General features: G+C 38.2%; 1 protein-coding gene across 1 annotated transcript in view; it reads left to right on the top strand.

Moving 5' to 3' along the window:
* The window catches only part of LOC126475352 (choline transporter-like protein 1), a 496357-nt gene that overhangs the window by 382091 nt on the left and 101114 nt on the right, over positions 1 to 13152 (top strand). The window contains exon 3 of the mRNA XM_050103165.1: positions 8543 to 8653. Within this exon, the coding sequence (XP_049959122.1) occupies positions 8543 to 8653 (111 nt within the window). The remainder of the gene's footprint in view (positions 1 to 8542; positions 8654 to 13152) is intronic.

Below are 13152 nucleotides of genomic sequence, written 5' to 3'. Positions count from 1 at the left end.
CAGAAACGCTTTCCTTGCCATTGCCAGTCTACATTTTATATCCTCTCTACTTCGACCATCATCAGTTATTTTCCTCCCCAAATAGCAAAACTCCTTTACTACTTTAAGTGTATCATTTCCTAATCTAACTCCCTCAGCATCACCCGACTTAATTCGACTACATTCCATTATCCTCGTTTTGCTTTTGTTGATGTTCATCTTATATCCTCCTTTCAAGACACCATCCATTCCGTTCAAATGCTCTTCCGAGTCCTTTGCTGTCTCTGACAGAATTACAATGTCGTCGGCGAACCTCAAAGTTTTTATTTCTTCTCAATGGATTTTAATACCTACTCCGAACTTTTCTTTCGTTTCCTTTATTGCTTGCTCAATATACAGATTGAATAACATTGGGGATAGACTACAACCCTGTCTCACTCCCTTCCCAACCACTGCTTCCCTTTCGCGTCCCTCGGCTCTTATAACTGCCATCTGGTTTCTGTACAAATTGTAAATAGCCTTTCGCTCTATGTATTTTACCCCTGCCACCTTCAGAATTTGAAAGAGAGTATTCCAATCAACATTGTCAAAAGCTTTCTCTAAGTCTACAAATGCTAGAAACGTAGGTTTGCCTTTCCTTAATCTTTCTTCTAAGATAAGTCGTAGGGTCAGTATTGCCTCACGTGTTCCAACATTTCTACGGAATCCAAACTGATCTTCCCCGAGGTCGGCTTCTATCAGTTTTACATTTAGTCTGTAAAGAATTCGCGTTAGTATTTTGCAGCTGTGACTTATTAAACTGATAGTTCGGTAATTTTCACATCTGTCAACACCTGCTTTCTTTGGAATTGGGATTGTTATATTCTTCTTGAAGTGTGAGGGCATTTCGTCTGTCTCATACATCTTGCTCACCAGATGGTAGAGTTTTGTCAGGACTGGCTCTCCCAAGGCTGTCAGTAGTTCTAATGGAATGTTGTCTACTCTGGGGGCCTTGTTTCGACTCAGGTCTTTCAGTGCTCTGTCAAACTCCTCACGCAATATCATATCTCCCATTTCATCTTCATCTACATCCTCTTCCATTTCCATAATATTGTCCTCAAGTACATCACCCTTGTATAGACCCTCTACATACTCCTTCCACCTTTCTGCTTTCCCTTCTTTGCTTAGAAATGGGTTTCCATCAAAGCTCTTGATATTCATGCAAGTGGTTCTCCTTTCTCCAAAGGTCTCTTTAATTTTCCTGTAAGCAGTATCTATCTTACCCCTAGTGAGATAAGCCTCTACATCCTTACATTTGCCCTCTAGCCATCCCTGCTTAAGCCATTTTGCACTTCTTGTCGATCTCATTTTTGAGACGTTTGTATTCCTTTTTGCCTGCTTAATTTACTGCATTTTTATATTTTCTCCTATCATCAATTAAATTCAATATTTCTTCTGTTACCCAAGGTTTTCTACTAGCCCTCGTCTTTTTACCTATTTGATCCTCTGCTGCCTTCACTATTTCATCCCTCAAAGCTCCCCATTCTTCTTCTATTGTATTTCTTTCCCCCATACCTGTCAGTTGTTCCCTTATGCTCTCCCTGAAGCTCTGTACAACCTCTGGTTCTTTCAATTTATCCAGGTCCCATCTCCTTAAATTCCCACCTTTTTGCAGTTTCTTCAGTTTTAATCTACAGTTCATAACCAATAGATTGTGGTCAGGGTCCACATCTGCCCCTGGAAATGTTTTACAATTTAAAACCTGGTTCCTAAATCTCTGTCTTACCATTATATAATCTATCTGATACCTACTAGTATCTCCAGGGTTCTTCCATGTATACAGCCTTCTTTCATGATTCTTAAACCAAGTGTTAGTTATGATTAAGTTATGCTCTGCACAAAATTCTACCAGGCGGCTTCCTCTTTCATTTCTTAGTCCCAAGCCATATTCACCTACTATGTTTCCTTCTCTCCCTTTTCCTACACTCGAATTCCAGTCACCCATGACTATTAAATTTTCGTCTCCCTTCACTACCTGAATAATTTCTTTTATCTCATCATACATTTCATCAATTTCTTCGTCATCTGCAGAGCTAGTTGGCATATAAACTTGTACTACTGTGGTAGGCATGGGCTTCGTGTCTATCTTGGCCACAATAATGCGTTCACTATGCTGTTTATAGTAGCTTACCCGCACTCCAATTTTCCTATTCATTATTAAACCTACTCCTGCATTACTCCTATTTGATTTTGTATTTATAACCCTGTATTCACCTGACCAAAAGTCTTGTTCCTCCTGCCACCGAACTCCACTAATTCCCACCATATCTAATTTTAACCTATCCATTTCCCTTTTTAAATTTTCTAACCTACCTGCCCGATTAAGGGATCTGACATTCCACGCCCCGATCCGTAGAACGCCAGTTTTCTTTCTCCTGATAACAACGTCCTCTTGAGTAGTCCCCGCCCGGAGATCCGAATGGGGAACTATTTTACCTCCAGAATATTTTACCCAAGAGGACGCCATCATCATTTAATCATACAGTAAAGCTGCATGCCCTCGGGAAAAATTACGGCTGTAGTTTCCCCTTGCTTTCAGCCGTTCGCAGTACCAGAACAGCAAGGGCAGTTTGGTTAGTGTTACAAGGCCAGATCAGTCAATCATCCAGACTGTTGCCCCTGCAACTACTGAAAAGGCTGCTGCCACTCTTCAGGAACCATACGTTTGTCTGGCCTCTCAACAGATACCCCTCCGTTGTGGCTGCACCTACGGTACGGCTATCTTTATCATTGAGACACCCAAGCCTCCCCACCAACGGCAAGGTCCATGGTTCATGGGAAGGTTTTCATATGCCAGCATTTTATTTTCCGTCATGATATTTTAAGAAATTGTTTGAAAACGAAGTTTTCTGATGAATATTTTATACCCTGGCGGCTAAAGCATTTTATTTCGTCAGACGTAAGTTTTATTTATTTATTTTGACTTTTGGCCGGAAGGCCGTGCAGCCAGTTCCACGTTAGTTAACCCAAAAAATACTAACGCTGTTTCCTTAAGGTGGGAGGAGGAGGCTACTTTATCCCCACTACAAAAAATGTGAAAAAAAGCGTTTGCTGTCGTTAACTTTTATGAACGACATCATTTTTAAATTGCTACTGACGTATAAGTCGGGTCCAGAACCTGACATTAACTTTTAGCACCATCTTACCAATACCAACTCATTTCCCGAAATGTACACACAAAGGGAAGGGGAATTATATGAACACAACAAAATTTTCAAAAAATGCATATTTAGTTAATTGTTATTGTTTTTTACGCAACATACCATTTAAAGATAAGTATAAGTGTAAGAGTCGCCCTGAACTTGAAAATATGAGTACAACATTCGTTGCGAAAAGTCACATTCATTACTAAGACTTGAATTCTTGGGTTACGTTTTACTGAAAAATTCAAAACAATTACGTAGTCAGCTATAAGAGTTCATCAAAAACAATAAATATATTTTTTAAATTTTTAAAATATAATTTACATGACTAGATTACAATATTTTCAAATGGTGAGCACCCACACCGGTATTGCGAGAGTTAATGCAAATTACGGCACACAATCTTCAGAATTATGAAATTAGTCAATCACAGCTCATTTAACTGCCAGTTATTACTAAACGTTTAAAATAACTGATATCAAGGAATAACTGTTTGTGCAATAATTTGTGGTTCGTCTGTAGTGCTGAAATTCCTGCGCTACGTAGCGGTGACCTAACTCGCCTGCAACACCCCAATGCGGCAACCCGCCGGACCTCAATGTGTTGCTGTTTTACCTACACTGAACTACAGGCGTACTATCTTAGGCGATTGTTGTTAGGTCGTAAGCATTCTTGCGGTCTTTGTAACGTAACACAACGCCAATATTTCATTCATCATTCAAGATGCCACCAAGATGTAATGGTACCGTCCCGCTACAATCCAGGGAACATTTCGATTACCCAGGAAATATGACTCATCGAGTATGTTCATGAATATTATACAACTGAAAACATTGTTTCGTTGTCGATATGATTGTCATGTGACTTATTATTATGAAAAAAAAAAAAAACAGATTTCAGGTGTGGTAAGGTCTCAGCTTCAAGTGCCGTAATATTCCCGAAACACCACAGATTCACTCGCAAGTTATCGAATGTCGAAACATTCGCAACCTCAGTGATGACATTGTGGGAGTAGTTATGTACAAGAGTAATGGATGGGAGTTAAACATGTTTCTCGGTGTAATGTAAAGGAGACGGGAACACATATGAACTGCAGGCACCTTTCAACAATTTGAATTTCCTATTACTGCAGCCTCTGCTTAGCTTGTCAACAGGCAATCAAGTTCCACAATACAACAGTATCTGGTAACGAGTTTCTTCCCATTATTATCCTCAAGAGGATTGTCGTTCTATGGATACAGTTTCGTGTTGCGCAAAGTTAAAGCTGAGTTCTGCCTTCAGTACTTCATTTTTGTTACAGAATATCTAGTGAGGTACCGGTAAATGCAATTTATTCATCAAATTAATTAAGAGACTCTGTAGTCAAATATACATTAAATCATTTGAAGTACCTTTTGTAAAATAAGAAACTGTTTTAATTTTAATGCGAATATAAGGGACAGCTTTCAGGGAACCCTTGGGAGTAGATTTGAACACTGTTGAAATATACTGCCAGCCCAAATAAATATTACTGTATGGAATGGCAAGAACAAAATTCTTTTCTTTTGAAGTTTGGTGTGACCTTACAGAAAGCAGTGTAGCAGAGGCGAGTGAGAAAGGGACAGCAAAGGCTATGAAATCAATAATAGAAGGCATGTCTTTTGAGTTGCTGCAGATGTATATGGAGTATACGACCAAGAACGCTGCTCTATGATGCACATATGCAGTTGATATTAAGGTAATAGTGATCAGACATGAGCATCATCAGGTTGTTAGCTTATCATCCAAAGTAGTCGATCAAGAACTTTTTTCTGCAGATGAAGAACGTGAGCGTGGACTGACTTACAAATACTAATAAGTATGACAATTTGTATATCAATTGCCCTGTACAAAATGACTATGTCGAAGCAAAATACATAGTAGGAATGTAAATTTAATAGCTGGAATTCTGTGTCAGGGGTTTCATGAGCTGCACCGACAACTCATCGAATAAAAATTAGGAAACACGAACTTATCAAGAGCAATCGGCTAGCTTTTAATAAAGACGTCGCCCAGTTTCTTATCAATTATGAACGAGCTATTCATTAAGATGATTGCACCAGAGACCAAGTATATAGCCTGGTTCTTTGCTTGCTGAAGATAACTGCACAACTGAATGTGAACTAATCATTCAAAAAACTTACAACTGTTTTGAGCTGTAGTTCTAGGCTTACAGCAAGAAAAGCAAAGAACTGTAAATCAAGCATAAGTGAAGGAAATTTAATAAGGTACCGGAAGGTGTCAGTTCAAGAACAAGTATATAGCTTGGTTCTTTGCTTGCTGAAGAGAACTGCACAGCTGAATGGGAACTAATCATTAACAAAAAAACTACAGTTGTTTTGAGCTGTAGCTCTAGGCTCACACAAAAAAGCAAAGAACTGTAAAACAAGCATAAGTGAAGGAAGTGTAATACCATATTGGAAGGTGTTAGTTCAAGGCAGCAATAAGAGTTGTAGCTGATGTCTATTCTATTACAAGCTGAGTCTGAAATGTAGATAGAAATAAATTCCTGATTTCTAGTAATAAAATTTTTTGCCATTTAATGAAAATATGAAGCTAAAACTGCTGATCATTTAGGATGATTTTGTGTCTGTGAAGTTTGTAAGCAAAGAAAATAAAGTCATATTTGTAAGGCATGAAGAAGACAAGAATTACAAAGCTAAATATCTGGAAGGAGATACTTGGAATCGGTTTCCTCAAAAGAAATTATATTTGCTATATTAACAGGAATGAGTTTAGGATGGAACTTCCTGATCCAAACATAAAAGATGGAACTTCTCTACCCATATCCTCAACAAAACTTTCCTTCAATTACAGAGGAAATATTGTAAAACTCTGTTTCCATGTTTATAATATTAATTTTGTATCCATACACATACAGGGACATGAAAAGGAACCAGTGCTTGGGTAGAGAGTTAGACAGGGTTGCAGCCTATCTCCAATGTCATTCAATCTCTCAATTGAGCAAGCAGTAAAGGAAAAAAAAGAAAAATTTGGAATAGGAATTAAAATCCATGGAGAATAAATGAAATGTTTGAGGTTTGCCGATGAGACTGTAATTCTGTCAGAGACAGCAAAGGATCTGAAGAGTAGTTGAATGGAATGGACAGTGTCTTGATAGGAGGATATTAGATGAACATCAACAAAAGCAAAAAGAGGATAATGGAATGTATTCAAATTAAATCATATGATGCTGAGGGAGTTAGATTACGAAATAAGACACCTTTTTTAAGTAGTAGATGAGTTTTGCTATTTGTGGAGCAAAATAACTGATGATGGTCAAAGTAGAGAGGATATATAATGTAGACTGGCAATGGAAAAGAAACTGTTTCTGAAGAAGAGAAATTTGTTAACATTGAGTATAGATTTAAGTGTTGGGAAGTCGTTTCTGAAAGTATTTGTATGGAAGTGAAACATGGACAATATATAGTTTGGACAAGAAGAGAAGAGAAGATTTCGAAAAGTGGTGCTACAGAAGAATGCTTAAGACTAGATGGCTAGATCAAATAACTAGTGAGGAGGTACTGAATAAAACTGGGGAGAAGAGGAGTTTGTGGCACAACTTGATTATAGGAAGGGATCGGTTTGTAGACATGTTCTGAGGCATCAAGTGATCATGAATTTAGTATTGGAGGGCAGCATGGGGCGAAAAAATCGTAGAGGGAGACCAAGAGATGAATACACTAAGCAGATTCAGAAGGCTCTAGGTTGCAGTAGGTACTTGGAGATGAAGTTTTCACAGGATAGTCGCATAGAGAGCTGCATCAAACTGGTCTCTGGATTGAAGACCACATGAACAACAATCCATACATATGTTATAGGTGTATTACATCACTGAAACATGTTAAGTTGATTTAAAAATAAAGGTTGATGAAAAGTGCCCAATGGCAGGAATATATTTCAGCAAAAGTACCGTATTCTTCAGCGTAAGTGTAAAATTTAGCCCCCATGTTTATTACTAGGAACTGAGGTAAAATTTTACAAGGTTTCTAACACACTGTAGTAACTAATACAAAAGTATAGAACAATAGGTTTCATGAAAACTTTTTTTTTAATATGTTGAAATCTGCCATTCCCTCTCCCCTAAAGCATGATGAAGTCTGTGCAAGCCACCCTACTGAGAAAGATTGTTAAAGTTTTTGTTGCTAACTATCAGGGAGGTCGGTACTCACCACAGCATTCAGCCTCAGCAGTTGAGGATTTTCAGTCTCAGCAGTTGAGGATTGTCTGTCTCCTCAACCCTTCTTGTCCCATCTGCACTAAGACCTTAAGGCCTAATCTTCCTTTCCATTTCTGTGTGAAACTTAACGCCTTTGTCAACAATGTAGTAGTCATGTGACTGAAGCAGTTTGAGGATCAGAGGAGATATTTACACATGAATAATTATTGGTTTTCATTCATTCTGACACCATCTAAAGAAAGTTACATAGACTGATTAAAAGTATACTAATAAAGAAAGTTATTAGGTTTTCCACTGTTGATATCCAATAAGTATTTTGATTCATGCAAAGGCTTCACAAGCAGATGTATTTTGTCAGTACAGTAGCTGTGATCAGTGTTGACTCGGAACTGTCACACACCTTCCACCACCCTTGTCAGTGATTAAGTAATGAAACTTTGCAGTCAGATTTTGCAGACCACATGCTGCAGACTGGCCTCCAATTCTTCATACCCAAAGCACATTGCATGTGATGTGGACGGGCATGTGGTCATTACACCACAGTTGAGGTAGTTGAAACTTTTGAATCATGCAGCCTCTGCTTCCTCATTTGGGCTCACAAGGCTGAGCGTATCCTATTTTCCAGACCTCCCACCAAGCATAAATCCCAAGCTGTGCTGGGAATTTGCGAGTACCACTATTTTCATTTCATACATCAAAAGTTTGGATTTGTCTTGCCAAGCTGCAATTATAAACTATTTTGAGCACTAATAATCTTTATTTTGCATTTCACAGGTGTTAATTATTACATATGATAAATGAAGAGGCATATTTCACAGATGAATGATTGTAAACAATGTTGGAATTTGGATGTTTCCAAAGCTATTATTTTTTTAATCAGTAGTGTCTTTCCTGTTGAAATAAAATTTGTCAAACATTTATGTCGTTCCTTTATGAGGCAAAATACATTTCAGCTTCTAATGGTAAACTGTAGTACACACTTAATTTATTAAATAATCACAGTCACGTGGTTCAGAACGTGATTTAGACTTCTTGCACACTTTACATGCTTTGTTTGTGCTCATTAAAATGACTTTGACATTACAAAAATGTCTACTAAATCTTCAACATCTACACAAACAAGCACATTATTAGGCTATATTTGAAACACTCCACTATAATTAATTTGATCTATTGGTTTCAGCTTAATTTGAGCAAAGGCAGCTATGATCCAGAGTCAGAGGGAATTTCAAAGAACAGACATTGCACAGACATCTGTTTTCTGCTTTTATTTACAATATTCAGCATTGGACTGGTAAGATGAAATTTAATAACTGGAATGTAGTGTTGCACTATTTTATAAGAACATTAACCACTGTTAAGCTTTTTGTCTGCATATAAAATGTGGAACTGGTAATCTACATTTCATTATGTTCTGATACATCATATCATTTTCAGCAGCTAATCTTTGTTCAGGATTGCATGATTTACCTAGTTTTGTATTGTTGTGTGTGTGTGTGTTTCAGTTATTTATCTGTTAGTACTTAGAAAGCTAAGTATTTTTATGTCACTTTAATGTATCCAATAAAACAGCATTTGCATGCTTCTAAGTCGAAGGTGTATCCGGGGGGGGGGGGGGGGGGCAGGGACAGTTGCCACCATTTAAGAAAAAAAAGTTGTGAGCTTTGCAAACCATACTCACATCCCGCGCTATCACACAAACAGGTGTGTATCATTTCCGTATAGGTAGATTGGGGCCCAGCTGTATGTTTGGGAGATGGGGGTTATAAGTCTTCTGACTGATTTAATGCGGCTCGCCACAACTTCCTTTACTGCGACAATCTTTTCATCTCAGAGTAGTATTTGCACCCAATGTCCTCTATTGAAGGAGTCAGCAGAAGAAAGCACTAACCTACAAGAGCGTATTTTGCATTACTTCATGGTATGTGTTGGTTAAATTCAAAGACAATAACATAAATACAACAGAATCAAGCTATTTACAGGGTGATTATAATTAAAGTTAAACTTTCAAACTACTGGATATTATTGGAGAAGGTGGAAAACGTGTGGCAGAAGAAAAATAAACAGTTACAAAACGTAGCAATAGATGGCGCTGTAGGTATCATTATTTAATAGTAATTGACTACAAATGACAAATGAATCATACAAAAATGCCTAAGGTGTACATTTGATGTTAAACAAACTGTACTACTCAGTGTACATGGGCATACAGTTGTGAAGCTGTTAGTTATGTAAACCTATCCACCATGGCAAGGTCCTATCACATGGGATGGGAAAAATCAGTTTTTCATTGTCCTGAGGCCAAAACCACACAAAAGCATCACTCACATTGGTTTTTAATTGTCCTGAGGTCAAAAATTGCATAAAAGCATCAATCACATCCGTTTTTAATTGTCCTGAGGCCAGAAACCGCATAAAATGCATCAATCAAAATGAAAGTGGGTTATTAATTTCTGTGTGACTGGCGCAAAACATGTTCAATATGCTGTCCACCATTTTCTGCAACAAGTTGAAGTCGAGAAACAGCATGTTCCACAACTGATCGAAGTGTTTCTGGGCCCACGTTCAGAATGCATTGTGCAATGCTTGCCTTCAATGCAGCTAAGTTTGCAATCAGAACACTGAACACAACATCTTTCAGATAGCCCCACAGCCAGAAGTCACTCAGTTTAAGATCAGGCGATCGGGGCAGCCAGGCTGTAGGGAAATGGCAGCTGATAATTCTATCATTTCCGAAATGGCGCTTCAGCAGCTGCTTAACTGGATTTGCAATGTGCAGAGGTGTGCCATCTTGCATAAAAATGATACCATCCACACATCCATGCTGTTGGAGAGCTGGAATGACGTGGTTGCGCAAAAAACGCCATAGGACTTACCAGTGACGGTACAGATAATAGGGCCGGAAGCACCTGTCTCTTTGAAAAAATATGGCCCTACAATAAATGATGCCATGAAGCCGCGCCACACAGTCACCTTTTCAAGATGAAGTGTTACTGGTTGATTTGCATGTGGATTTTCTGTTGCCATTTTCAACAATTCTGTGTATTGACGTGTCCTGTCAGATGGAATGGACTTCGTCTGTCCACAAAATCTTCCATGGCCAATCATTGTCCACTTCCATGTGAGCAAGAAATTCTAAAGAAGATATCTCTCTTGCTGGCAGGTCAACAGGAAGCAACTCATGCACATGGGTAATTTTGAATGGATAGCATTTACGGATGTTTCATAGGATTTTACGCACCGTGCTCACGGATATGTCCAATGTTAGGACAGTTCTCCATGCACTACACGTTTGCCCACCACCACTCGTCTCCTCCTGCATTGCTGTGGACACTGCTTCCACTGACGTCGAATCAATTCATTTCCTCCATCTACAGGGTGCACACCAAAAGAACCCATCTTTTCGAATTTCCGAATCATTTTCTCCAGACCCATGGTAATCATCAGACCAATGCCTTTTTTCAAACCTTTCAGGGTCCGGAACTTCCGCAGAGTAACATGTGCTCAGTCATCATTCTCGCAATACAGCTTTACAAGCAAAGAGCAATCCTGCATTGCAACAGTCATGGCGAACATCGCAGGCGTGAAAGGAGGAAAAGCCATACATATGTGGCATGCTTATACCTACTTCAATGGGTCATTGTGTATGACAGGTGTTTTCATTTATGTATTGTGACACATACAGTGCCATCTATTGATCTGTTTTCACACTATTTTTTTTTTCTTTTCTTATGCTATACGTTTTCCCCCTTCTCAGATAATATTCGGTTGTAATTTGACGTCATTCTGACCAGTGGTGTTATTTCTACAGTGTTCTGAAAGTTTAATTATAATCACCCTATATATAGCAGAGAGTGTTTTCAAGTGTTGCACATGGAACTACTTGTTGCCAATGTTTGGTGCATTTATCAACGTAAGGTATATTCCAGTCTCTGTGTTCCTTAATACTGTTACCCTTCACAGCTCCATCCAGTACCAAAGAACTTATACGCTGATTTCTTAACACATGTCGTATCGTCTTGTATCTTCATCTAGTCAGTGTATGCCATATATTCTTTTCCTTAACAATTCTGTGGAGAACCTCCTCATTTCTTATTTTATCAGTCCATTGAATTTTCAGTATCTTCTACAGTGCCATACCATGAACACATCCATTGTCTTCTTTTCTAGTTTTCTCACTGTCTGTTATCCATTTCTCTACATTGCTATGCTCCAAAAGTACATCATCAGATGTGTCTTCCTTAAATTAAGATCTATGTTTGATACCACTGGACTTCTTTTGGACAAATGTGCCCTCTTTGTCTTTACTAGTCCGCATTTAGTGTCCTCTTTACTTCAGCTGTCATGAATTCGAGGTAGCAGAATTCCTTCACTTTGTCTACTTCTTCGTCACTGAATTTGATGTTAAATTTTTCCCTTATCTCATTTCTGGTGTTACCTGCTGCTTTCATCTATCCTAAGTTTACCCTCAATCCACATTCTCTGCTCATCAGACTGCTCATTCCATTCAAATGGTCCTGTACTGGTAATTTTTCTTCACTTTCACTGAGGATAGCAATGCCATCAGCAAATATCATTGGTATCCTTTCATCCTGAATTTTAATGCTGCTCATGGACCTTTCCTTTATTTCTGTCATTGTTTCTTTGATGTATGGATTGAACAGCAGGGACAAAAGACTCTGTTACTGTCTCACACCCTTTTTAATGCAAGTGCTTCATTCTTGGTCTTCCATTTTTATTGTTCTCTCTTGGTTTTTGTACTGATTGTATATTACCTGTCTTTCTCTGTAGCTTACACTTCTTTTTCTGAGAACTTTGAACACCTTCCATCATTTTACATGGTACACTTTTTCCAGATGGAAAGATCCTATTAACATAGATTGCTTCCATTAGAAATGTCAGAATTGCCCCTGTGGTTCCTTGACCTTCCACAAAGCCCAACTGATCATCATCTGACATATGCTCAGTTTTCTTTTTCATTGTTCCGTATATTATTCTTGCTAGCAACTTTGACTGTACAATAGTTTTCATACTTACCTGCCTTTGCTAATGTGTGAATGATATTCTTGCAAAGGTCTGATGGTACTTCTGCACTGTTGTAGATTCTACATACCAACTTGAATAGATGTATGGTTGTCACTTCCCAAAATGATCAATTATTTCAGACATTCCAAAGGAATTTTGTCTATGTCTTTCATCTTATTTGATTGAAAATCTTTCAAAGTTCTGTTAAACTCTGACTCAAATACTAGGTCACCTATATCTTCCATATCAATTCCCATTTCCCCGTCAATCACATCTTCAGATAGATCTTCCCCTCATGCATGCCTTCTATGTACTCTTAACACCTATCCTTTCTCTCCTCTGCACTTGACATTCCCATTGCACTCTTAATGTTAATGTGCTTGTTTCTAATTTTACTGAAGATTGTTTTGACTTCTCTAATTTCTGATGTCTGTCCTTTGGATGACAGTTACTGTTTCAATTTCTTCAAATTTTTTCTGCTACTTTATCTCTTTAGGTTCACTGCTGTTTCTGTACATATCATTCCTGAGTGGATTTTATTGCTGTATTCCAATGTTATTCTGAGCTTTATTGTATTTCCTTCATTCATCGATCAGTGGAAATATTTCTTCTGTTACCCAAGGTATCTTCACAGTTACCTTCCATGTACCCACGGCAGTTTGTCTGTACAACTTCTGTGGTTGATCTTTTTAGACATATTCATCCTACTGAACTATCTACTGTGGTATTTAATATTGTAGTATCTACAGGGGAGCAAAATAACTGATG

The sequence above is a fragment of the Schistocerca serialis genome, chromosome 4 (genome assembly GCF_023864345.2).
Source record: "Schistocerca serialis cubense isolate TAMUIC-IGC-003099 chromosome 4, iqSchSeri2.2, whole genome shotgun sequence".
In the NCBI taxonomy this organism is placed as follows: Eukaryota; Metazoa; Arthropoda; class Insecta; order Orthoptera; family Acrididae; genus Schistocerca; species Schistocerca serialis.
Note: the sequence above shows the minus strand (reverse complement) of the source record. Positions and strands in the feature narration are given on the sequence as shown.